The following is a 26863-nucleotide window of genomic DNA, read 5'->3' on the forward strand; positions in this document are numbered from 1 at the left end:
TAAAACTTATCTGCCTGGGAGACCACACACCACCCAGGAGCCATGGAAGGGATCAAGGATTAAACAGTTGAGTGGTTGCTGCTCAACCTAAAGCCCAGCGAGGTGATGTGCGACAATGACCACAACATGGTAGCAGCTTTTGGCCAAGCCACATTGACACACGTCCCGTGTATTGCACATTTGCTAAACTTGGTGGTGTAAAGGTTCCTGGCCAGCTATACAGATCTACTGGAGCATACATGGCGTGCATTTGCAAATGATGCTGCTCTTTCCTCTGCACTACAGGGGTACTTTGACCTGCCCAGCAACCCCTTAATATGTGATGTACCAACTAGGTGGAATTCCACTTTACATATGCTGGCAATTGAGTAATTCCAGCTCCAGATATCCGGGTAGTGGTTGTAGTAGCCAGGAGAACACCATTTGTTCAGTTCTGCACTGCTTCTAATATGCCACCAATATGGTCAGTGCCGATGATGCCATCGTCATCAATACCTTTGCCATCTTTCACCTGTTTGAAAAAGCTCTTCATGTCATGATAGAATACACTCACCGGCCACTTTATTTCTAATCAGCCAATCACATGGCGGCATCTCCTTCAGTTCAAACTGAGCATCAATATGGGGAAGAAAGGTGATTTGAGTGCCTTTGAACGTGGCATGGATGTTGGTGCCAGAAGGGCTGGTCTGAGTATTTCAGAAACTGCTGATCTAGTGGGATTTTCACGTACAACCATCTCTAGAGTTTACAGAGAATGGTCCGAAAAAGAAAAAACATGCAGTGAGCAGCAGTTCTGTGGGCGGAAATGCCTTGTTAATGCCAGAGGTCAGAGGAGAATGGGCAGACTGGTTCGAGCTGATAGAAAGGCAAATCGCCACCCGTTACAACCAAGGTAGGCAGAAGAGTATCTCTGAACACACAGTACGTCGAACTTTGAGGCAGATGGGCTACAGCAGCAGAAGACCACACCGGGTGCCACTCCTTTCAGCTAAGAACAGGAAACTGAGGCTACAATTTGCACAAGCTCATCGAAAACAACATGAAAGCATGGATCCATCCTGCCTTGTATCAACGGTTCAGGCTGGTGGTGGTGTCATGGTGTGGGGAATATTTTCTTGGCACTCTTTGGGCCAGAGCATCTTTGGGATGTGGTGGAACGGAAGATTCGCATCATGGATGTGCAGCCGACAAATCAGCGGCAACTGTGTGATGCCATCATGTCAATATGGACTAAAATCTCTGAGGAATGCTTCCAGCACCTTGTTGAATCTATGCCACGAAGAATTGAAGCAGTTCTGAAGGCAAAAGGGGGTCCAACCCGTTACTAGCATGGTGTACCTAATAAAGTGGCCGGTGAGTGTATATATTGTTTCTTTGGAAATGGTGGGGTGACAATATTCAAAAATAAGAGGGTTTCATCACACATCTAGAAAGTATTGGAATCATGTGAGAGAAAAACGAGATGCGTATAGATGACACAATATAAACTTTATTAATATAACATTTAAAACATACTTAAAAAACCCAAAACAAAGGGATTGGGTGCATATCACAAAAGCTCCCCAGAGCGACCTCATACATAAACGGTATACAGACAGTACAGTACTTAAAGAAAAAGTTGTAAACAATGCACACAGATATGAACTTGGACCAGGGAAAATAATTGGAAATAAAGAAATATATCAAAAGTTATATATTATACAATCAATGTATACCAAGGTCCAATAGCAGCAGGTAAGTACATAAAGTGCAGAGTTACATTACCAATTATAAAGGTGCAGGCTGGGGAGAAAGGGATGCCCCACGCGTATCGCCCGACTCGGCGGGCTTCGTCAGGGGATGTCGGCACTGAACAAGTGATATGCTTATGTACCCTGAACGCTCCGCCGCGGCACAGCCCACTTCCGCCCCATCGCGACGTCACATCCGGTGACGCGCCTACCAGATTACGCCTCCCAAACCAGAAAGAAGGTCATGCGTTCCAAAAGGCCGGAAGTGGCCAGTATAGCAGGTAAGATCTGCGTGTCACCATCTCCAACGGCGCAGGAATGATGCGAGGGTCTCAGAAGAGGCGGATCACCATCAAATTAAAATGTAGCATCTACATGTGATAATATGTTCTGGTAACATGATATAGAGTGGAGCAAGGATGAAAAAGTAAATAACAAAGCGGCGATAATCACGGTTTGGTCTGAAGTTAAATATATAAAAGTTATCCAACGAGTATGTGCATCAGCCATTATAGATAAATGAGCCAAGCTCCAGCCGACAAAAAAAAAAAAAAAAAAAAAAAAACCTTATTAATTACATGAATGAATAAATGAGAATAGTGTAACTAACATAATAAATACTACCTAAAAGAAAATCCTACTGCTAAGAAAAATCACAAATGTCGACGAGAACGGGATACAGTGAAATTTACAAGCGATCCACGGCGAAGCCTATGAACATATCTAATAGTTTCCCATGTCTAAAGGGTGGATTGGTCTAAAAGGATGACCAAAAAGTATGTGTATCAAACATTGTAGATACAGAAGAACTTTTATGGATGTACTACAGACATCATATATTAGAAATAATCCCAGGTACTAGTACATGTAGCGATTGTGCAATTACACAAAAGTGCAACCAGGAGGAATAAGCCAAGCTTCAATCGACGAGGAAACAGCAGTAAGTAAATGACGTGTGTCTCCCATTACATAGATTATCTAAAATACAATTATTACCGGGAGAATAATCTAGGTCACAAGTATCGGCGTGGAAGAAAAGTATGTAACTGTAGAACTCCAATCATAGTAAGTATCTGTAGGACTATAGGACTCCAATCATGGTAAGTATCAGTAATAAAATATCCTGTGAAATATACAAGAAATCCACGACGGAGCATATGAACATATTTAATAGCTGCCCATATCTACAAAGTGCATAGATCCACTACAGGTGAGTGGTGTCAAAGAAAAAAGGGAGTGCTGTAAGGAAAACAATATAACTACAATCATTTTCTATTTGAAGTATAAACTTCTAAAAAGGAAATTTTAGACCCAAAGTGGCAAGTATAAAAGGCTTGTCAAGGTATATCATACAACGTGTTACCATATAAAGTGCTTAGTGTCTGGAGCTAGGCATACTTAAAAGTGGGCCCACACAAAGGTGTGCGGCGAGTGCAACACTTATAATGGATAATATTATATATTGTACAAACGAGCACCAGGGAGCGGCAAAAACAATGGAGGCGGAACAAAAATATCGTGAGCTAAGCCACAGCGAAGCGTCCAGGGCACAAGAAAACATTCCAAATATTGGCATTAAAAATAGACAAACGATACATAAGTCAAGCAATGTAGATCAAATTATCAAGGTATGTAAAGAGAAAGATCACATAATTGATGATAGCAGAACCCCAAACCCCGGGTCGGTCGGACAATGGATAAACTATATTTGTATTACATATACTACATTCAAGGGTAGAAATACAAACAGTTAGTTATTGGTGACAAAAAGTCCAAGGGATAAAAAGTAAAGAGTACAGAAATAACCAGTTAATAGTTAATTGCAACCAGTCCACGGAAAGAAAAAAGGGGGGAGGGGAAGGAAAAGAAGGGGGAAGGGTTGGAAATGCATTGGAACTTATATTGCATAAAAACAGAATCAAGAGGCATAATGTAGAACATGACCAGTAAATGGCAGCTGGAATGTGAGGAGTAACGGTGGATCAATTCTTCTATGTAGCAGATGTGTTCAACTGGATCGGACAGGCTTCCCCAAACAAGGTGACACAATTATAAACGTAAATAGCTTGAGAAAGAAAAAACAAAAAATTAAAAAAGTGAAGACCAAAAAACACTGTGCATGTAAATCATAAGGGGCCCAATGTAAATAAACGCCAGTAAGGGGTCCAGGATGTGTACAATCATATACCAGCCAAGACATAAATATCAATGCAAAAAAAGATGTAAAGACAGTGATGAATAGAATATGAGAGGGAGAGAGACTAAGGTGGAAAAACAGTATATGATGGTGCGATAAAATGGTGAAAAAAGAAATATGTGTAATAGTAAAAACGTGAGGTGAAGTGTGGATATTGCATGTCAAAAGAGTTTGTAATAATGTCTATATATTACATATGGGGAAAACGAAACCAGACCTAAAAATAGAATTGAAAATAAAAGTGACATACCATTAAGATAGATGTAGATCTATGTTCTGTAGTGTCCCGTGAAGAGAAGTTCCTCATTCAATCCATTGGGAGCCATGGTGTTCAGCATATAAATCCACCTGGATTCATTGCGCAATAGAAGTGGGACGATGTCACCCCCCCTGTTGTTAAGTGTGACTTTTTCCAAACCAACAATCTTGAGGCCTCGTGAACAACCTCCATGGAATCGTAGAAAATGAAGAGCAACCGAAGTTAGCTTTTTGCCTTTTTGTTGGTCCGAGGACGCCGTCCGAATTGTTGACATATGCTGTTGGCATCTCTTTCGAAGCTCCTGTGTGGTCTGACCCACATATAATTTGCGACAGGGGCATATCAAAATGTAAATAACTCCCCTTGTTTTACAATTGATGTAGCTCCTGATTTTATATTTTTTCTTCAATGTCTGGTCTTCGAAGAACTCAGATCGTAAAACAAAGGGGCAGACGGAACATTCTCCACATGGGAAGGAGCCCAAAAGACGTGTTCCTCGTCCCAGAGGAGTCAGAGGGCGTTGAAAATGACTATTAGTCAAAGCGTCCTTTAGGTTCTTTGAGCGTCTGGCTGTAATGTGTGGTTTGTCTGTGAGAAACGGGATGAGTCTGTTGTCACTCTTAAGGATGTTCCAATTTTTTCTTAAGATGTCATGTATTTCTGTCCATTGATTGTTATAAGTTGTAATCAGTCTCGGTCTAGGATCTACCGGTCGTATTTTGGTTTGAAGTAGTTGGCGTCGTTCGCTGTTCTTAGCTCGAAGGAAGCCCTTGGAAATGGTCTTACGAGGATAGCCTCTGTCCCTGAATCGGGAGGTTAGATCATGTGCATGTTGTTTGAAATCCTCTTCATTGCTACAGTTCCGTTTAACTCGAAAAAATTGTCCCGTGGGTATGCCGTTTTTGAGGTGGGCTGGGTGGAAGCTAGAGAAATGTAAGAGGCTGTTAGAGGCCGTTTCCTTACGGTACAAGGAGGTGGTTAGTTTAGGGTGCACGTACCTGATTTGGATATCCAGGAAGTCCACTGACACGTCTGACATGTGGGCAGTCAATTTTATATTCCATGGGTTGGTGTTAAGTTGGTTGATGAAGTCGTGGCAGTCCTCATAGGTACCTGACCACAGAAGGAGAATGTCATCGATGTAACGATACCACCCTGCTACCCGGGTCTTAAAGGCGTCAAGGTGGTAGACCACATTCTCCTCCCACCACCCCATAAATAAATTTGCATATGAGGGGGCACATTTGGCCCCCATTGCCGTACCCGATACCTGTCTGTAAAAAACCCGGTCAAAAAGAAAATAATTTTGATGTAAAACCAGGTGCAGGAGATCAAGTAAGAAGGAGTCATGCCTCCTATCCATTGACCACTGCTTATCCAAAAAATATGTAATGGCATCAATGCCTACCTGGTGTCCAATGATCGTGTACAAAGCTTCCACATCGAGCGTGACCAGCAGTATAGACGTTGAAGCTTCAAACTCTTCAATCTTCTGGATGAGATGTGTGGTATCCCGAACGTACGAGGGTAACTCGGTAACTAGGGGTTGAAGGAAGAAATCCAGGTAAGTACATAACCTTTCGTTCAAACCCCCAATCCCCGAAACGATCGGACGCCCCGGAGGCTTCACTAGAGATTTGTGTACCTTCGGTAGCATGTAGAAAGTTGGTGTTGTGGGCTTGTCTGTTGTAAGGAACTGCACTTCATTTTTGTTCAAAATACCAACTCGAAGAGCTGCTGCCAATAACCGATCAATGGAATAATCAATTTGTGAGTATCTTTCAAGAGTCAGTTGATTCCACTGCTAATCTGGACTTTACAAAAATATCCAATGATCTTATCACTCTGCACAAAACTATCACCAGACTTTGGTGGAATATCCGCACCCTGGAGGAATATCTGAAACTGAAAATTTTCCCTCGAGGTCTAAGGGTGCAGATTTTCCCTTCCTGGGAGGTGGACCTGGAAGAAAAAAACAACTGGGAAAAGGGCCTCTCCCAGTGTTCTCTGATCCTGGTTAACATGCTGCTAAACCACGACAGGGAACTATTAAATCGTCAACGCGAAGAAATCAAGCAACTGGAATCCCGGCTGACAGGGTTCGATATGACAACACTGGTAGAACCATTCCGCAAGAAACTTCAAGAAACCATTGACAGATATGAGAAAAGCATCATCCAAAATAAACAACACAAACTACAGCGCGATAAAAAAGACTACGAGAAGAACAGAGCCTACTTTTGGTCTCATCGCGGTAACAGTCGACGTTTCTACTCCAGAGCCTTACAAAATAGACCAACTACCGACCCTCAAGCATGTGATTCACAATCTACGGATTTAAGTGAGTCTGATTTGTCACAGGATGATTCCTCCTCCAGTCAACAAAATACTAGGAAACGGGGCCCGAGACACCGCAATTGGTCACCGAATTACAAACGAGACAAACCAACCAGGAACAAAAAGACCCCAAATGAAGGTAATGTCTATGACCTTCAGGTCATTAACCTGTCCACTTATCAGTTAGATGACACCGAACTATCGGTACTTAAGAGGGGCCTTTCTTTTTCCCCCATGAACCGGCTGGATAAGTTTGTTTTAACGAAAGATTTGTATTTGTTCTGCAGGCAACTAGCCTTCAAATTATTATACCATCAACCATCACTCTTGGACTCCCTCCCGTTTGAGGATAGACAGGTCCTCAGAGATCTTCTGGACCTCCTTGATGAAACCTCGGCTGAACAAGGTAGGAGGAGGTTTAATCTTCGCACACCATCTCATAGCACACCTAGTTTTAGGTTATTCCCTGCCTTACAGATTTTTTATGAGACCACACTGCAGGATATCAGGACACTCAAACCGGATAATAACAAAATGGAGAACTTATCCAAACTGGAACGTATTGCCTTAAATAACCTTAAACAAAACAAGTCCTTCCTGATCAAAGAGGCGGACAAAGGGGGTAACATTGTCATCTGGCCCCTGGAATTATATCTTGAGGAGGCAATGAGACAATTAAATAACCCTCGTTTCTATGCTATCTTACCCTCAGATCCGACTTCTATATTTAAAGAAAAAATTGATCGGTTATTGGCAGCAGCTCTTCGAGTTGGTATTTTGAACAAAAATGAAGTGCAGTTCCTTACAACAGACAAGCCCACAACACCAACTTTCTACATGCTACCGAAGGTACACAAATCTCTAGTGAAGCCTCCGGGGCGTCCGATCGTTTCGGGGATTGGGGGTTTGAACGAAAGGTTATGTACTTACCTGGATTTCTTCCTTCAACCCCTAGTTACCGAGTTACCCTCGTACGTTCGGGATACCACACATCTCATCCAGAAGATTGAAGAGTTTGAAGCTTCAACGTCTATACTGCTGGTCACGCTCGATGTGGAAGCTTTGTACACGATCATTGGACACCAGGTAGGCATTGATGCCATTACATATTTTTTGGATAAGCAGTGGTCAATGGATAGGAGGCATGACTCCTTCTTACTTGATCTCCTGCACCTGGTTTTACATCAAAATTATTTTCTTTTTGACCGGGTTTTTTACAGACAGGTATCGGGTACGGCAATGGGGGCCAAATGTGCCCCCTCATATGCAAATTTATTTATGGGGTGGTGGGAGGAGAATGTGGTCTACCACCTTGACGCCTTTAAGACCCGGGTAGCAGGGTGGTATCGTTACATCGATGACATTCTCCTTCTGTGGTCAGGTACCTATGAGGACTGCCACGACTTCATCAACCAACTTAACACCAACCCATGGAATATAAAATTGACTGCCCACATGTCAGACGTGTCAGTGGACTTCCTGGATATCCAAATCAGGTACGTGCACCCTAAACTAACCACCTCCTTGTACCGTAAGGAAACGGCCTCTAACAGCCTCTTACATTTCTCTAGCTTCCACCCAGCCCACCTCAAAAACGGCATACCCACGGGACAATTTTTTCGAGTTAAACGGAACTGTAGCAATGAAGAGGATTTCAAACAACATGCACATGATCTAACCTCCCGATTCAGGGACAGAGGCTATCCTCGTAAGACCATTTCCAAGGGCTTCCTTCGAGCTAAGAACAGCGAACGACGCCAACTACTTCAAACCAAAATACGACCGGTAGATCCTAGACCGAGACTGATTACAACTTATAACAATCAATGGACAGAAATACATGACATCTTAAGAAAAAATTGGAACATCCTTAAGAGTGACAACAGACTCATCCCGTTTCTCACAGACAAACCACACATTACAGCCAGACGCTCAAAGAACCTAAAGGACGCTTTGACTAATAGTCATTTTCAACGCCCTCTGACTCCTCTGGGACGAGGAACACGTCTTTTGGGCTCCTTCCCATGTGGAGAATGTTCCGTCTGCCCCTTTGTTTTACGATCTGAGTTCTTCGAAGACCAGACATTGAAGAAAAAATATAAAATCAGGAGCTACATCAATTGTAAAACAAGGGGAGTTATTTACATTTTGATATGCCCCTGTCGCAAATTATATGTGGGTCAGACCACACAGGAGCTTCGAAAGAGATGCCAACAGCATATGTCAACAATTCGGACGGCGTCCTCGGACCAACAAAAAGGCAAAAAGCTAACTTCGGTTGCTCTTCATTTTCTACGATTCCATGGAGGTTGTTCACGAGGCCTCAAGATTGTTGGTTTGGAAAAAGTCACACTTAACAACAGGGGGGGTGACATCGTCCCACTTCTATTGCGCAATGAATCCAGGTGGATTTATATGCTGAACACCATGGCTCCCAATGGATTGAATGAGGAACTTCTCTTCACGGGACACTACAGAACATAGATCTACATCTATCTTAATGGTATGTCACTTTTATTTTCAATTCTATTTTTAGGTCTGGTTTCGTTTTCCCCATATGTAATATATAGACATTATTACAAACTCTTTTGACATGCAATATCCACACTTCACCTCACGTTTTTACTATTACACATATTTCTTTTTTCACCATTTTATCGCACCATCATATACTGTTTTTCCACCTTAGTCTCTCTCCCTCTCATATTCTATTCATCACTGTCTTTACATCTTTTTTTGCATTGATATTTATGTCTTGGCTGGTATATGATTGTACACATCCTGGACCCCTTACTGGCGTTTATTTACATTGGGCCCCTTATGATTTACATGCACAGTGTTTTTTGGTCTTCACTTTTTTAATTTTTTGTTTTTTCTTTCTCAAGCTATTTACGTTTATAATTGTGTCACCTTGTTTGGGGAAGCCTGTCCGATCCAGTTGAACACATCTGCTACATAGAAGAATTGATCCACCGTTACTCCTCACATTCCAGCTGCCATTTACTGGTCATGTTCTACATTATGCCTCTTGATTCTGTTTTTATGCAATATAAGTTCCAATGCATTTCCAACCCTTCCCCCTTCTTTTCCTTCCCCTCCCCCCCTTTTTTCTTTCCGTGGACTGGTTGCAATTAACTATTAACTGGTTATTTCTGTACTCTTTACTTTTTATCCCTTGGACTTTTTGTCACCAATAACTAACTGTTTGTATTTCTACCCTTGAATGTAGTATATGTAATACAAATATAGTTTATCCATTGTCCGACCGACCCGGGGTTTGGGGTTCTGCTATCATCAATTATGTGATCTTTCTCTTTACATACCTTGATAATTTGATCTACATTGCTTGACTTATGTATCGTTTGTCTATTTTTAATGCCAATATTTGGAATGTTTTCTTGTGCCCTGGACGCTTCGCTGTGGCTTAGCTCACGATATTTTTGTTCCGCCTCCATTGTTTTTGCCGCTCCCTGGTGCTCGTTTGTACAATATATAATATTATCCATTATAAGTGTTGCACTCGCCGCACACCTTTGTGTGGGCCCACTTTTAAGTATGCCTAGCTCCAGACACTAAGCACTTTATATGGTAACACGTTGTATGATATACCTTGACAAGCCTTTTATACTTGCCACTTTGGGTCTAAAATTTCCTTTTTAGAAGTTTATACTTCAAATAGAAAATGATTGTAGTTATATTGTTTTCCTTTCAGCACTCCCTTTTTTCTTTGACACCACTCACCTGTAGTGGATCTATGCACTTTGTAGATATGGGCAGCTATTAAATATGTTCATATGCTCCGTCGTGGATTTCTTGTATATTTCACAGGATATTTTATTACTGATACTTACCATGATTGGAGTCCTATAGTCCTACAGATACTTACTATGATTGGAGTTCTACAGTTACATACTTTTCTTCCACGCCGATACTTGTGACCTAGATTATTCTCCCGGTAATAATTGTATTTTAGATAATCTATGTAATGGGAGACACACGTCATTTACTTACTGCTGTTTCCTCGTCGATTGAAGCTTGGCTTATTCCTCCTGGTTGCACTTTTGTGTAATTGCACAATCGCTACATGTACTAGTACCTGGGATTATTTCTAATATATGATGTCTGTAGTACATCCATAAAAGTTCTTCTGTATCTACAATGTTTGATACACATACTTTTTGGTCATCCTTTTAGACCAATCCACCCTTTAGACATGGGAAACTATTAGATATGTTCATAGGCTTCGCCGTGGATCGCTTGTAAATTTCACTGTATCCCGTTCTCGTCGACATTTGTGATTTTTCTTAGCAGTAGGATTTTCTTTTAGGTAGTATTTATTATGTTAGTTACACTATTCTCATTTATTCATTCATGTAATTAATAAGGTTTTTTTTTTTTTTTTTTTTTTTTTTTTGTCGGCTGGAGCTTGGCTCATTTATCTATAATGGCTGATGCACATACTCGTTGGATAACTTTTATATATTTAACTTCAGACCAAACCGTGATTATCGCCGCTTTGTTATTTACTTTTTCATCCTTGCTCCACTCTATATCATGTTACCAGAACATATTATCACATGTAGATGCTACATTTTAATTTGATGGTGATCCGCCTCTTCTGAGACCCTCGCATCATTCCTGCGCCGTTGGAGATGGTGACACGCAGATCTTACCTGCTATACTGGCCACTTCCGGCCTTTTGGAACGCATGACCTTCTTTCTGGTTTGGGAGGCGTAATCTGGTAGGCGCGTCACCGGATGTGACGTCGCGATGGGGCGGAAGTGGGCTGTGCCGCGGCGGAGCGTTCAGGGTACATAAGCATATCACTTGTTCAGTGCCGACATCCCCTGACGAAGCCCGCCGAGTCGGGCGATACGCGTGGGGCATCCCTTTCTCCCCAGCCTGCACCTTTATAATTGGTAATGTAACTCTGCACTTTATGTACTTACCTGCTGCTATTGGACCTTGGTATACATTGATTGTATAATATATAACTTTTGATATATTTCTTTATTTCCAATTATTTTCCCTGGTCCAAGTTCATATCTGTGTGCATTGTTTACAACTTTTTCTTTAAGTACTGTACTGTCTGTATACCGTTTATGTATGAGGTCGCTCTGGGGAGCTTTTGTGATATGCACCCAATCCCTTTGTTTTGGGTTTTTTAAGTATGTTTTAAATGTTATATTAATAAAGTTTATATTGTGTCATCTATACGCATCTCGTTTTTCTCTCACATGATTCGAGTGTATATATTGGTGGCAAACGAGGAAGAAGAAGAGGAACAGTTGCCAGGACAATCCACAAAAGGCTTGCAGGGTGGATTCTTGGAGCAGTGGTCTCCTACTGCACTATGCCCCTCTTCGGCTGTTAGCACTTGGCCGGCACACAGAATGTTGTCAGCTTGCTGACGTCATTCTTTGTGAGCTGCTGGCATCGTGAGGGGACCCGAAGAGGAGCCAAAGAGTGGTCGCAGGTCACTCATCTGAAGAACCAAACTACCTGAGTCTAGCTCACGTTTACCGGGTCCTTCTTTGAATCTGTGTACCCTTTTTTGTCATTTACTTCACTTCTAAGCCGGCTCCACTTTTGTATGGATTGTTCTGAATTGCTAACCAAAGTTTAATATGGACTTTGTTCTCCATGATGGATGTTATGTTCTCAATGTTTATTATGTTTATTATGTCACGTCTACATTAGGGTGTATAGTTCACTCCCGCCCCCATTATTCCTTCTAGGCATTTCTTGGCTAAACCTGTGGTTCCTAGTTAATGCAAATCATTATGTAGCAGTGCCCAAGTCTGGGGGATACCGCAGAATCTTTTAATGTGCAGCTTACATGGCAGACACTCTATAAAATTTCTCCATAGTATTTTTAATCCATTCTATTAATACAAAAGGGCTAAATTTTCCTTTTAAAATATCAATAATATGCAAAAGTAGATGAGGTAAAATGTCCTAGACTTAAGAACAAATGGTTTCATGTAACCAGGGTCAGACTGGGGAGTCTAGGGCACACGAGTGAAATAGGGGTCCACCTATGGAAATATTACCTGAAAACAGAAAGCAAGGCCGCACTTTTGGAAAATCAAGGTGTTTATTCACCTATTGTGGCAGGTGTGACGTTTCAGCCCCTAAATGAAACTATTTTCAAGCTCCATTGAGGGGTGAATAAACACCTTGATTTTCCAGGAGTGCGGCCTTGCTATTTTGGATTATCCTTGCTAACCTTAGAGTCGGGTTAGCGGAGGCTTGCACCCGCATCGGAATTTATTCCAACACAGTGCTGCTCCACTCCACAATTTTTTGCTGTGGAAATATTACCTGTGTATTCTTAGGCCACGTTTCTAGAATGCATTTTTGTTGCCTTTTGAAAGGCTCAGCCAATGCATCATGCTAATTAAATCATAAAACACATCAGTATTAATGATGGTAAAAATGCAGATGTATTTTGTTCTGCATATACCCCAATGTGTTCGCAATATGCCTAAAAAATGTAAACACGTAATGTGAATACCACCTAAGACCATGTGCACGAGACCAACAGCATTTCAGGCTCCAAAAGTGTTAATAGAGCCTGGAGTTCCTCAGGCTCATAAGAATAATTTTTAAAGCCTTTTTTGCTAAAAAAAACATTTGCAAAAGAAACTTAAAGAATAATGGATCCTGCCAGAGGGGACACACACCAGTTTATCATTGTGTTTCGTTTACATTCCTTAAATCTGGTTGTAGACTTAAGGTCCAGCATTAAATAGGAACTATTAATTAAATACATTTGTGTATAACAGCTCACCTCCGAAACAACGCATGCAGGAAGGCACTGTCCACCCCTCTGCACGGGCACATAAAACTTGGTACAAAGAAATAAATTAACGGTCCAGCCAAGCTACAAATACAAATCTTGTATATTGTATAAACATCTAGTATACAGGACAACCTCATCCGACTTGTTTCAGACAGTATGCCCGTCCTTAGTCATAGCTGAAGACAGGTATACCGTGAAATGTGTCGGATGAGGGTGCATGTCACAGTTGTCCTGTATATTAGATGGTTCTATAGTAAAGAAGGATTCATATTTGCAAATTAGCTGGATCATGAATTTATTTCTTTGGACCAGTACCTATTGATTACATCTATCTGTGCTTCTGCCAGCTCATATTGTTGCTTCCTTCATCTGCTCCCTCATAATGTTGCCCCTCATCTCCTCCTCATATTGTGCTCCCTCATTTCTTTCTCATATTGTGGCCACTTCATCTCCCCTCATATCGTGGCCTCTCATTTCCTCTCCATATTGTGGCCTCTCATCTCTTTCTCATATTGTGCCCTCTCATCTCTACATTATATTGAGGCCCCTCTCATCTCCCCCTCATATTGCGGCCCCTCATCTTCTTCCCTCATATTGTGGCCTCTGATCTCCTCTGCATATAGTGGCCTCTCATCTCCACCTCATATTGAGGCTCATCTCATCTCATCCTTATATTGTGGCCTCTCATCTTCTCCCCTCATATTGTGGCCTCTCATCTTTTTTCCATATTGTGGTCCCTCTCACCTCCTCCTAATAATGTGTCCTCTCATCTCCTCCTCATAATGTGGCCCCTTTCATTTCTCCGTGATATTGAGGCTCCTCTCATTTCCCCCTTATATTTTGACCTTTCAATTCACCCTCATATTGTGACACCTATCCCCCCCTCATATTGTGGCCCCTCATCTCCCCCTCATATTATGGTACCTCACATCTCCCCCTCATAATGTGGCACCTCTTGTCTCCTCCTCATATTGTGACCTTTCAATTCCTCCTCATATTGTGACCCCTGTCATCTCCTCTTCATATTGTGATCTCTAATCTCTTCCTCATATTGTGGCCACTCTCATTTCCACTTCATGTTGTGGCCTCTTTCATCTCCCCCTCATTTCATGGTCTCTCAACTCCATCTCATATTGTGCCCCCCTTTCATCATAACCTTATTTTGTGGCCTCTCGTGTTTCTCTAATATTGTGGCCCAGTATCTCTCCTTTGTATTCTGCCCCCTCTTATCTACCTCATATAAATCAATTCCTCATATTGTGGCCCCTCCTGGAGCCCCCTCTTCTTGTGGCATCTCATGTCCACCTCATTACGCAGGCCTTGTCTTCTTTCTCTGCTGCTGCTATATGAAGTGATGCAGCAGTCAATTATTTGGTAAAACTGGGGACTTGGGGGGATTGGTGAATGCTAAGCTTAATTTTAGTGACCAGAGACAGGCAGCTGCTGCTTACGTAAATAAGATTATGGGATGTATCAAGAGAAGAATAGATCCTCATAATAAGGGCATAGTTTTGCCCTTATACAAATCACTGGTCTGACCACACATGGACTATTGTGTATAGTTTTGGGCACCAGTGTAAAACAGGTGTAGAGAAGAGCAACCAAGATTATTATGGGAATGGGGGGATTAGAATACAATGACAGATTACAAAATTTGGGGTTATTCAGTTTAGAAAAAAGATGGCTCAGGGGAGATATCTCCAAAGATCTTTTTATACCTAGGCCTGTGACCACTACACGGGGACATCCTCTAAGACTAGAAGAGAGGCACTTCTATCATCGCCATAGACGGAGATTCTGTCCTGTAAGAGCAATGAGACTACGAAACTCTCTGCCGCATGAGGTTGTTATGGCGGACTCTATGTACATGTTCAAGAGAGCCCTGGATGCCTTTCTGCAGAGCAAAAATATCAAGGGTTATGGGAAAAAAACATTTGTCTCATTCTTAAAGGCTTGATGGACTTGTGTCTTTTTCCAGCTTTATATATTATGATAAAGATGTGCTGATGTCATCACCTTGTGTCTGGTGGCCCCACCTCTGGGAATAGTGATAGCGCAGAGAAAGGATAGCAGCACGTGGGTGCGCTGTCATGTTGCTCCCCCGTAATTGGTTGCCATGACAGCCTCGGACTACCGAAGACCCAAAGGATCTCGTTTTAACCCATTGATTACAATGTGCGATTTGCACATTGTAAGGAATGAGGAGGAAAATCCCCATATACTACCATACAGTACTATGGAAAGTAAACTAAATATTCAAATCACCCCTTTCCCTAGAACTGATATAAATATAAATAAACAGTAAAAATCATAAACACATTAGGTATCGCCACGTCCGAAAATGCCTGATCTATCAAAGTATAATACTGGTTTTTCCCTGCGTTTAACCCCGTAATGGAATTTAAAAATGGCACTTTTTTGGCCCATAGCAGGTCATTCATTACCAGCTGTTCAATGTTTCCTGTTGTTATGACTTTGCTGATGGGCCTCTATTTTTGATATCTTTGAAGTTTGGAACAAGACATGGTTGCACCGTTTTTTAAACCTTAGGTACACATTTTTGCTCAATACCCCTACTTATGTGGATTCCAGTGAGCAATGTACATGGGTCATTGGTAATGTACTGTTGTACTTTTTAAATGTTTTAAGTGTTTTGATCTGTGTTGTGTGATGAATTGATGTAGTCTATGAAATGGAATAAAGCATCTTTTGTATTTTTTGCTTATACACACTCTTTTTTTCTTTTTGCATTTGTAGTATAAAGGCGGTCCCCGACTTAAGAACACCCGACTTACATACGACCACAAGTTACAAATGGACCTCTGGATGTTGGTAATTTATTGTACTTTTGCCTTAGACTACAATAAACAGCTTCGTCTTTCTTCTGCATCTTTGATATATATTTAACAAGTCGCAGGTATGAATGTAAGTGCTGATTTCTCTGCATAATCTCTGTGATGATCCTTCTGTCCCACAGCTCGTAGGAGTGACATCCTCAAGTTCCTGTCTCATCTAGCTCTGCTACAAATTTCCTCAGATCACTTCCTATCTCTTGGCGAGAACTTACCTTGGATGCAGAGAAGTGATTTGATCGGGCCCATTTTGAGCACTTGTGACTGACACTTGAGACTTTTGGAATACACGGCCCATTTTTAGTGTAATCCTTGCGGTACATAATGTCCTATCAGCATGTGTTTATAGTTCAGGTATGATAACCAAACCATTCCAAATAATAAACGGGACGAGGCACGGTGCCCTCTCTCCCTGATGATCTTTACCCTAATGATGGAACCTCAACCCAGCAATACATATGGTTTCCCAGATTAAGGTTGTGGAAATCAGGGGAAGGAATCACAAGATCGGATAATGTACTGTTATGATTGTCTGACCCTTTCGTTTTCCTTGCAGAAGTGACTTGCATGACGGATGCACAGCGGAGCTATCATACGCCCCTTATCTCTACTTGATTCTCACACATTTACAAAATTAATGAGTAATATTTCAACTACTAGTAATAGATGAATATATAATAAAATATAATATTTTCTTAAAGCAGATCAAATATGATACATAATAAAAGCAGTACCATATACTTAAAGGTCCAGGAAATTCAGCACCACTGTATTCTAGACTACCTAATTGAACGAGCTCCATACAAGCTCACAAGAAACTGTGTGGGTTTGATGGTTTTATTATCGGGGCCTCTGTGTAGTGCTGTGGAATATGTTGGCACTATATAAATAAAGGAATTATCATAATTATTATTATAATCCCAGATTAAGTCTTTAGTAGCCATTATGAGTCTTGTGCAGGTTACTGGAAGCACGGTGACAATGTGTCAATGCTTTTTCCTATTATTTGTAGATATTGGGTTGAACCCTAGATTTATTTTTGGAACACCTTCTCCACTCTTTCCCTTCCCTGCCTTAACTCCTTCCTCTAACCCCTCTGTTTTGGTTGTTATCAGTGGCGTAACTACCGCCGTAGCAGCCGTAGCAGCTGCTACGGGGCCCATGAGGTTCAGGGGCCCGGGGATGCACGGACCCTGTGGTCAGTGCTTTGCCAAGTGATCCGGCAGTGCATTGCCAGGTGCCTGGCACATCGTGTCCCCGGGCCCCTCCCTCTGTGTTCCGGCTACCGCCCACCTCTCTCCTGGCCCACCCTCCACTCCTGGATCGCCCAGTCCCTTCCCCGTCCGCCGGCACAAGTAACCGCGGCCCGCCTACCCCCTGCATAGCGAGGCACAGTTGATGACCACGCCCCCCGCCCCAGCGAACGCACCCCCCTCTCTCTCCCGCGAACGCATCGCCCTCTCCCTCCCGCCCCAGCGAACGCATCGCCCTCTCCCTCCCGCCCCAGCGAACGCATCGCCCTCTCCCTCCCGCCCCAGCGAACGCATCGCCCTCTCCCTCCCGCCCCAGCGAACGCACCCCCCTCTCCCTCCCGCTCCAGCGAACGCATCGCCCTCTCCCTCCCGCCCCAGCGAATGCACCCCCCTCTCCCTCCCGCTCCAGCGCACACATCGCCCTCTCTCTCCCGCCCCAGCGAACGCACCGCCCTCTCCCTCCCGCCCCAGCGAACGCATCCCCCTCTCCTTCCCGCCCGGCGAACGCACCCCCTCCCCCGCCCGAGTGCACAACCATAACCCCCCCCCCCTCCTGCCCGAACACCCGCCGGAACAACCACCGGAACAACCGCCTGGTGCCACGGCCGGGTGGTCACCTACACATACTAAATGGTAAGTAAATACATATGTATTTATCGGTCTGTATATGTATATTCAGTGTATATGTATATACTGTGTATATTGTGTGTATATGTATATACTGTGTATATTGTGTGTGTATATGTATATACTGTGTATATTGTATATATATGTATATACTGTGTATATTTTATATACTGTGTATATACTGTGTATATTGTATATATTGTGTATATACTGTGTATATTGTATATATATGTATATACTGTGTATATTATGTATATATATGTATATACTGTGTATATTGTATATATATGTATATTCTGTGTATATTGTATATATATGTATATACTGTGTATATTGTATATATATATGTATATACTTTGTATATTGTATATATATATGTATATACTGTATATACCGGCGTATAAGACGACTTTTGAAGACAGAAAAATCTTCTGTCTTCTCTGGGGTCGTCTTATACGCCGGTAATCGTCTTATACAGCGGCGGTCCCGGTGCATGGAGAGGGCTCACGGGTTGAGCCCTCTCCATAGCCGGTAAGTCTTTGCTGCATATTGCAGCAAAGGCTTACCGGTAACAACCGCGATCAGTGCTAGCACCGATCGCGGGTGTTTGCACAGCGATGGCTGCCGGCAGCCTCAAAAAGCTGCCGGCAGCCTCAAAAAGCTGCCGGCAGCCTCAAAAAGACATCGGGGGGGGAAATACTCACCCTCCGTTGGCCCCGATGTCCGCGCTGTGCTGTCTTCAGTCTTCCGCGCCGTCTTCTTTCTTCTGCTGGGCGCCGCCATGTCTTTCCCTGGGTCGGCGCCTAGTATGACGTCAGCAGCGGCGCGTCATACTAGGCGCCTGCCGGGTAAGATCAATGGCGGCGCCCAGCAGAAGAAAGAAGACGGCGCGGACATCGGGGGAGCAGCGCCGCACATCGGGGCCACCAGAGGGTGAGTATATAAGTTTATTTTTTTTTTAATGCTGGGCTGGGCTGTATACTACTGGGGGCAGTGCTGTATACTACTGGGGGCTGTGCTGTATACTACTGGGGGCTGTGCTGTATACTACTGGGGGCAGTGCTGTAAACTAATGGGGGCTGTGCTGTATACTACTGGGGGCAGTGCTGTATACTACTGGGGGCTGTGCTGTATACTATTGGGGGCAGTGCTGTATACTACTGGGGGCTGTGCTGTATACTACTGGGGGCAGTGCTGTATACTACTGGGGGCTGTGCTGTATACTACTGGGGGCTGTGCTGTATACTACTGGGGGCAGTGCTGTATACTACTGGGGGCTGTGCTGTATACTACTGGGGGCTGTGCTGTATACTACTGGGGGCTGTGCTGTATACTACTGGGGGCTGTGCTGTATACTACCGGGGGCAGTGCTGTATACTACCGGGGGCTGTGCTGTATACTACCGGGGGCTGTGCAGTATACTACCGGGGGCTGTGCTGTATACTACCGGGGGCTGTGCTGTATACTACCGGGGGCAGTGCTGTATACTACTGGGGGCTGTGCTGTATACTACTGGGGGCTGTGCTGTATACTACTGGGGGATGTGCTGTATACTACTGGGGGCTGTGCTGTATACTACTGGGGGCTGTGCTGTATACTACTGGGGGCTGTGCTGTATAATACCGGGGGCTGTGCTGTATACTACTGGGGGCTGTGCTGTATACTACTGGGGGCTGTGCTGTAATGGTAATGTTGTTGTTGTATGCCTTATGTTTATGAGCGATAGTTTTCCTGCTATATACCTGCATGTCATAAGAATTTACATTTAAAAAAGGACCATGTTAAATTCAAATCTGTTTTTTTTTTATTTTTACCGGTGTTTTGTATGCGTTGGAAAAAGGGGTAGTCTTATACGGCGAATATATCTTAAACTCTATATTTTAAACAGGAAAGTAGGGGGGTCGTCTTATACACCAGGTCGTCTTATACGCCGGAATATACGGTACTTTGTATATTGTATATATATATATATATATATATATATATATATATATATATATATGTATATACTTTGTATATTGTGTATGTGTATATTGCGTATATGTGTATATACTGTGTTTATTAATATACTGTGTATATGTGTATATATGAATATAGCGTGTATATATGCATAGATGCAAATGCTGTATTTATTGTGTGTATATATATATAAATATATGTATATGTATATGTATGTGTGTTTTTGTATGTGCTGTTCATATAGTATGTATGTATATGCTGTATATACTGAATGTGTGTGTATTTCTTGTATGTGTGTATATTCTGTATGTATATGCAGTATGTGTGTATTTGGTCTTTTTATACTGCATGTGTATATATGGTCAGTGTATATACTGTGAGTTTGTATACACTCTGTATTAGTGCATAAATGTGTGTGTATACTTGTATGTATATGGGTGCAACTATACACGTGTAGAACTTTATGTGTGTATATAAGTATATAAAGGTGTGTATATATCAGTGTATAAATTTGTGTAATTGTAGAAATATGTCTGTGTAGGGGCAATTCACAAGAACGTATGGGGGATGTATATCTGGCTGCAATTTGCTGACGGATATACATCCCTCATAGGCGACTATAGCGCCTCGGCTCAGTACAGTGAGCACAACGAGTACTCACTGTTTCGAGCCGTGGCCGTAACAGAGATCTGTGGCCATAAGAATGACCATGCGGCTCTATACTCTATGGAGAGGGGAGGGGTGAGCAGTGATCACCTCCCCAGCGCGTCTGATGTGTGCCTGCCAGGCTCTAGCCTGGCGTGTACACGTTTATGTGAATGCAACCTACATATGTCTATTTTTGGGGGGGGGAAGGGGGGGCCCCATGCAGAAATCTGCTATGGGGCCCAGCCTCTCCTAGTTACGCCACTGGTTGTTATTATAACCATCAGTGATGAGTGCTGTTGAGGGTAGAACTTTGTGATTTCATTATTGCACTCTCTCTATATAAGAGATAACTGCCTCGATCTCTGGTTTTTATCTGTACAATTTTGAGTTGGAAAAAAATTCTTATAAGTAATATGTTTAAAAACAGAATACATCAGGAGAATGTGCCCTGCTGTATGACATCAGGGTGACAGTTGGCAGTTAACTGAAGTCAGGGTTAAATATGCTGCTACATATGGGTTAGTGGAATTACTACTTGATTCTCTGTATTGTCAGAAACTTTTATGTACTTTGGTATACGGAGCTGTGTAAGCTGAAAGCTAAGGAACTCTGAATTCTCAATAAAATGGATTTATATATTCAATGTCCCATATGACTTTATTAAAGCACATATTCCCATGACCTATTTTGTTACAATAATAACTCCTGATGCGATGGGTTATGATTACTTACACAAGCTGCTCCTTTTTTGTTATATAAAGACATTGAGCTACATTGGGACAGGACTCATTCCACCTGAGATACAAGATTAGACAATGGACTCCAGTACCCGTAAGCTGTATCATGTGCATGACTGCGATTCCAGACAAATGCTGGAGAATTACTTCTCAGACAAACCTGAAATGGTATTTAAAGAAGAATTCTTGAAGTTTCTTATTGAAAATTTTAGAAAAACTTTTAAGATGGGTATGTATTTTTCAAGGATTGGTTTAATGTTTTATATTTATAATTTAATTTATAATTGATTTTCATCTAAAATGAAATCAGTTTAAGGGTACATTCACACGACATATAGCCCAGGCCATGTAGCCATGCTTTGGAGAGCAGAAGGGGTGAGTGCTGCTCAACCCTCCTTTCTCCATATAGAAGCAAGCGGCCTGTACCGCAACACGGCGTGATATAGGACTTGTCTTATATTTAGCTTTCACAGTGCGGTGGCACAACACATTGACCGGTCCACATAGAAATCAATGGGGACAGATATGCGAACGCAAATGGTGCGGCCGTATATATTGTTCCCCATCGTGTGAATGAGCCCTTAGTTGACATCTACAGGGGGGGACATGGAGACCCTGTTATTCTGTTACTTTATTGCTGAGGATTAGTTAAATACTTGGCAAACTGTTTGCATGTCACTGGGATCAGACATTTGACCTTAGGGAGTATATGTATAAACAAGAGATTTGTCTGTTACCCAGAGGGGTTAGAGTATAGTCAGGAGGTATGTTTTGGGGTCTAGGTGCAGGAGTATACCTAACAAATATCCAAATATGTGTAACATGGTAACACCTGACATTCAACTGTGCCAAAATCTGGGATAGTCAGGTTAGTGGGGTACAGTATAGAAGAGACACAATAACAGTGTATCAGGATTTTGTACAGGTTTTCCTTTTACAATGTGCACTGAAATGTTTTAGCCTCCCCGTGCCAAATGAGCTAAACCATTTGGACATGTATTCATTGCTTTGAGTAAAAGGACAAAAGTAAATCATAAATGAAGTAAATGAGACCTCTGGTAGTATAGTGAATGTTGCATAATCTATGAAAGTGACATTATTTTGACAAAATATGAACAGGCAAAACTACATACAACTACATTGCTGTGGAGATGTTCAGACAGAGTAACTTAACACTCCAACAAAATTATTGAAAGAGAGCATAGCAAAGTGATAAATATTATAGGATTTTGTAGATTTTCATTTTTCATATATTCTCCCTTTAGGAATTCCAAAAATTTGTTGTGGAATATTGAAAGATTTAACTCTAGCTTTGATTATGGGCAGATAAAGAAAATGATCTTTGAAAATACCAATTCATATACCGTAAAGTGAAGTGTGTGTATGTGTATGTGGAGGATTAATAAATTAAATATTTTAGTATTAGAATAATAATTAACAAACAGTATTTATTATATCAGGATAACATGACATTGTTATCAGCATGAGTTCCTTTGGTAATCATTACCCAGCAATATATACAATGTGATTCTTATTGTTGTGTATATTTGTAAGATATTCCCATATTTTTTCCCCAAAGTAGAATACAGGCAGTCCCCGGGTTACATACAAGATGGGGTCTGTAGGTTTGTTCTTAAGTTTAATTTGTATGTAAGTCGGAACTGTATATTTTATCATTGTAATCCCAGCCAGAACTTTTTTGGTCTCTGTGACAATTGGATTTTAAAAATGTTGGGTTGTCATAAGAATCAATATTAACACTAAAGCTTCATTACAGACACCTGTGATAACTGTTATAGCTGTTTATTGTAGCCCAAGACTAAAGTGCAATAAATTACCAATATCCAGTGGTCTATTTGTAACTAGGGGTCGTATGTAAGTTGAGTGTTCTTAAGTAGGGGACCACCTGTACATATCTTTGACATTGTAAATCTGAGCCTATTAACACTTCTCGTAATATTTTATTAACATGTTTACACCTTCCTTTTCAGGAGTAATTAAAGGAGCTATCTTAATAGACCTCAGTGTTGGTTCTATAATTCATCATCTATATTCAGCTTGTGAGTTTTTCAATCACATCATAGTTTTAAAAGTCAAAGACAGATGCATGATGGAGCTGAAGAGATGGGTGGACACTCGTACAGGAGCATTCGACTGGGGTCATGCCACTCAACTTCATGTAGAGATACATAGAGACAGGTGAGATATTTGTTCAAATACACTGCCATTGCCATTGTTCACACTATACAGAATGTATAAGGAAAATTTCTTAAGATCATCTACCGAAAATATTTAGCATAACTTGTCTACTCAAACTTAAAATACAGAAACCAGTACATGTACATTGATTTATTATAAATACTATTAATTTGTTGTGCATTTCTTCCATTTCTTTCAGTGATGAGGCTCAGGACAAAGAAGGAAAAGTGAGATCAGCGCTGCAACATGTTGTGAAATGTGACCTGGAGAAAGAAAATATGACGGAGCCAATAGATTTACCACCAGGAGATTGTATTGTCAGCGCTTGGCTCCTGGATGTTATCAGCAGAGACCAAGATGATTTCATCAGAAATCTCAGGAAGTTCTCAAAGTTGCTGAAACCTGAAGGATATTTCATTTTTGTTGGTTGTTTAGAAATAACATATTTCACAATTCATAAAGATAAGTTCCATGTGGTCAAATACAATGAGGATTTTGTCAGGAAAGCTTTCATTGGAGAAGGTTTTACAATTGACTATTGTAGGGTTATTAAGAGAACAGCCAAAAGTGATCTTGTTGACCATAAGGGTGTAATTTTCATTGCTGCTCACAAAGAGAAGTAAAAAAAACAAAAAACAACCAACAAGTAGTTTTTTGCATAAGTTATATTGTGATAAAACCAACAGTATACATCATTTCTAATTTTGACTCACAATAACTGATACAAAACACTGATAAAATAATGTAGATGTGACATGCCCCTCATTCTACATAGAATAATGCTTAGCTAGTATAATCAACCAAGGCTTTGTCTATGATCTTATAGTAAATGGGTTAACTATTGAAATCTGATTTAAAAAATGATGTGCATGACAATTTCTAATAATATATATAATTTAGATATAATTTTTGTCATAATGAAAAAAATTATTTCTGCCTGCAGCCACTACTAGAGAGGACATAGTTAATAACTGAAACAAGCTTTTCCAAGCAATGTTTAAGGCAAATATTTTAATCTATCACTGTAAATGGGATTTAATGGTTTCAAACAGAAAATCAGCACTCCAACCTTTCAGCATTGCAATAAATATAAAAGTATAACGTGTGATGGTTTTACTTGCCTATATATAAATAAATACGTCTTAATTTTTGAGACATAGAGTTCACTTACATCTAAGACACATATCAGAGTGGTTGGCACCTTCTGCAAAATTTTTGGTGCTTCTCTTCATAAGTCAAAATATTTTAATCACGACTCCTATCACGGCCCTATTTGTTTTTTGTGTTTTAGTCCCATTCCTAGTGTTCCCTCTATGGAGTTGTGTGAAGTCTTGTTATCTACAGGACAAATTGTACTTTTTAGTGGAACAATTTAATATTCCATGCATAAAAATTCCAAGTGAGGTAAAATTTACAAAAATAACACATTTGTGGTGATTCTTGTGGGCTCTTTTATTACAGATTTCATTCTGAGCTCCAAATGACACCTCCTCTTTATTTTTTGGGCTGGTACAATTACATTGATACAAAATTTATATAGGCTTTATTAGGTTTCGGTACATTTTTAAAAATTCTAATCTTTGGTACAAAAAAGCTTGCAGTTTTCCCAAATTTTAATACCAAAAACTTTTCAACCTTTGGAGTAAGGTTCCTTTTTTGAGATGCAATGACGTTATAATTAATATTAATTTGGGACTTAAATGACCATTTCATCATTTTTATTCAAATATTAATGGATTGAAAAATGGCAAAAAAGTGGCCATTCAGAAATTTTGGTGCCATTTTCAGTAAGGGTTATTTTTTTTTGTTGCCAGGAATAATCTTTTGGGATATGGCAATATCTAGCATTTTTATGATTTTTACTGTTTATTTTTATATGTATGATTTAAACTTTTACTTTTTCTTAAAAAAAAATTACTATTATTTCAGGCACTACTAGGGTTCTTGAGCCCTGAAGGTTTAGGTCGCTCATACAACATACTGCAATACTTTTGTATTACAGTATATTGCAATTTTACTGCTAATCTCCGATAGCCTGCCATCGGCAGGCTATTATAGATTCATATCTCTGGCAGGCTTACAAATTTCTATGAGTCATGGCCACCATTCAATGCCCTCTGATAATGTCACAAGTTGCACTGATTGACCTTTCAAGATGGTGGCGCCAACCTGCAGGGCTGTAAGGAGCCACAGTCCGGTGCCAACTACAGCACTTAACATGTTAGTTGCAGCTAGAGGCTGTTGGAGAGAGCACAACTCATTAGCTCTCTCTACATACACCCCTGCAGAACCACAACATTATAGTATGTTGTGATGTATGAAGGGGTTAATCTATGGGGCTCACTGAATTGATAAGCAGCCTAATAGACTGTCTCAGTTCATCCTATAAATGCTGAATTGAGCAATAACAAGGCACTCATTCATACAGTATCCCATTCCAATTTAAAGAAGTATTCAAAGATGCCTTTGAATTGGTTGAAATTTGATACATACAGACGGTTCCCTACTTAAGAACATCCGACTTACAGTAGGCCCCTAGTTACAAATGGACTTCTGGTAATTGGTAATTTACTCTACTTTAGCCCTAGACTATAATAAACAGCTATAACAGTTATCAAATGTGTCTGTAATGAAGCTTTATTGTTAATCCTGGTTGTGATGACAATCCAATATTTTTTAAGATCTAATTGTCACAGAGACCAAAAAAAAATTATCAAGAGCGGAGGGGGGTATACAGGGAGTGGGGGAACCCTGAGCGGACAATTGGGGAGGTCAGGGGCATGTGTCGGTTGGCGGGAGCATGATAGAACCCCCTCGGCCAGCAGGAGGCGCGTCGCCTAAGGCGAGATTCTCAACTCCCCTCATGGCAGGTGCACCCCTGGGGACAGCGACCGATGTGGCAAGCCCTGTGTAGCTCTGCGTAATTGGTGTGTGCTATATAAATAAAGGAATTATTATTGTTTGAATCTCCTGGGTCCCGATAAGTATTTCATATTTTGATCCTCCATCTTACTTGCACTGAAGGATACAGATAATGCCAAGACCATGAGTTTATTTCTTTCAAACCAATTCCATTTGATCAAACCCCTTTTCAAACAACGCTCTCAGAGAGCCTGCTAGATAAAAAAAACAACACAATTAGCATCATTAACATAATATCAAAGAAAGAATGAAAATGAATAAAACATTTAAAAACCCAGACTAGGTAAGAGTTCAGAGGAATGGCGCATATCTCAGGGTCTCATTGAGGCCCAATGAA

General features: G+C 41.2%; 2 protein-coding genes across 4 annotated transcripts in view; one reads left to right on the forward strand and one right to left on the reverse strand.

The window, feature by feature from the left end:
* On the forward strand, positions 1–26362 carry LOC140135202 (nicotinamide N-methyltransferase-like). 3 transcript variants are annotated; one of them, XM_072156362.1, is made up of 5 exons: positions 1–66; positions 16087–16161; positions 21430–21634; positions 23397–23604; positions 23804–26362. In XM_072156362.1, exons 3-5 carry the CDS (start codon positions 21484–21486, stop codon positions 24225–24227), a joined length of 783 nt encoding a protein of 260 aa, XP_072012463.1. In that variant the 5' UTR covers positions 1–66; positions 16087–16161; positions 21430–21483; the 3' UTR covers positions 24228–26362. The 3 variants fall into 3 exon arrangements, with proteins under 3 accessions (XP_072012463.1, XP_072012462.1, XP_072012461.1); XM_072156361.1 differs by having other exon boundaries at positions 50–102; XM_072156360.1 differs by lacking the exon at positions 1–66 and adding an exon at positions 486–1353.
* The window catches only part of LOC140135204 (nicotinamide N-methyltransferase-like), a 57120-nt gene that overhangs the window by 25599 nt on the left and 4658 nt on the right, over positions 1–26863 (reverse strand). The gene's annotated exons all lie outside the window — the stretch shown is intronic.

Source organism: Engystomops pustulosus, chromosome 6, assembly GCF_040894005.1.
Source record: "Engystomops pustulosus chromosome 6, aEngPut4.maternal, whole genome shotgun sequence".
NCBI lineage: Eukaryota > Metazoa > Chordata > Amphibia > Anura > Leptodactylidae > Engystomops > Engystomops pustulosus.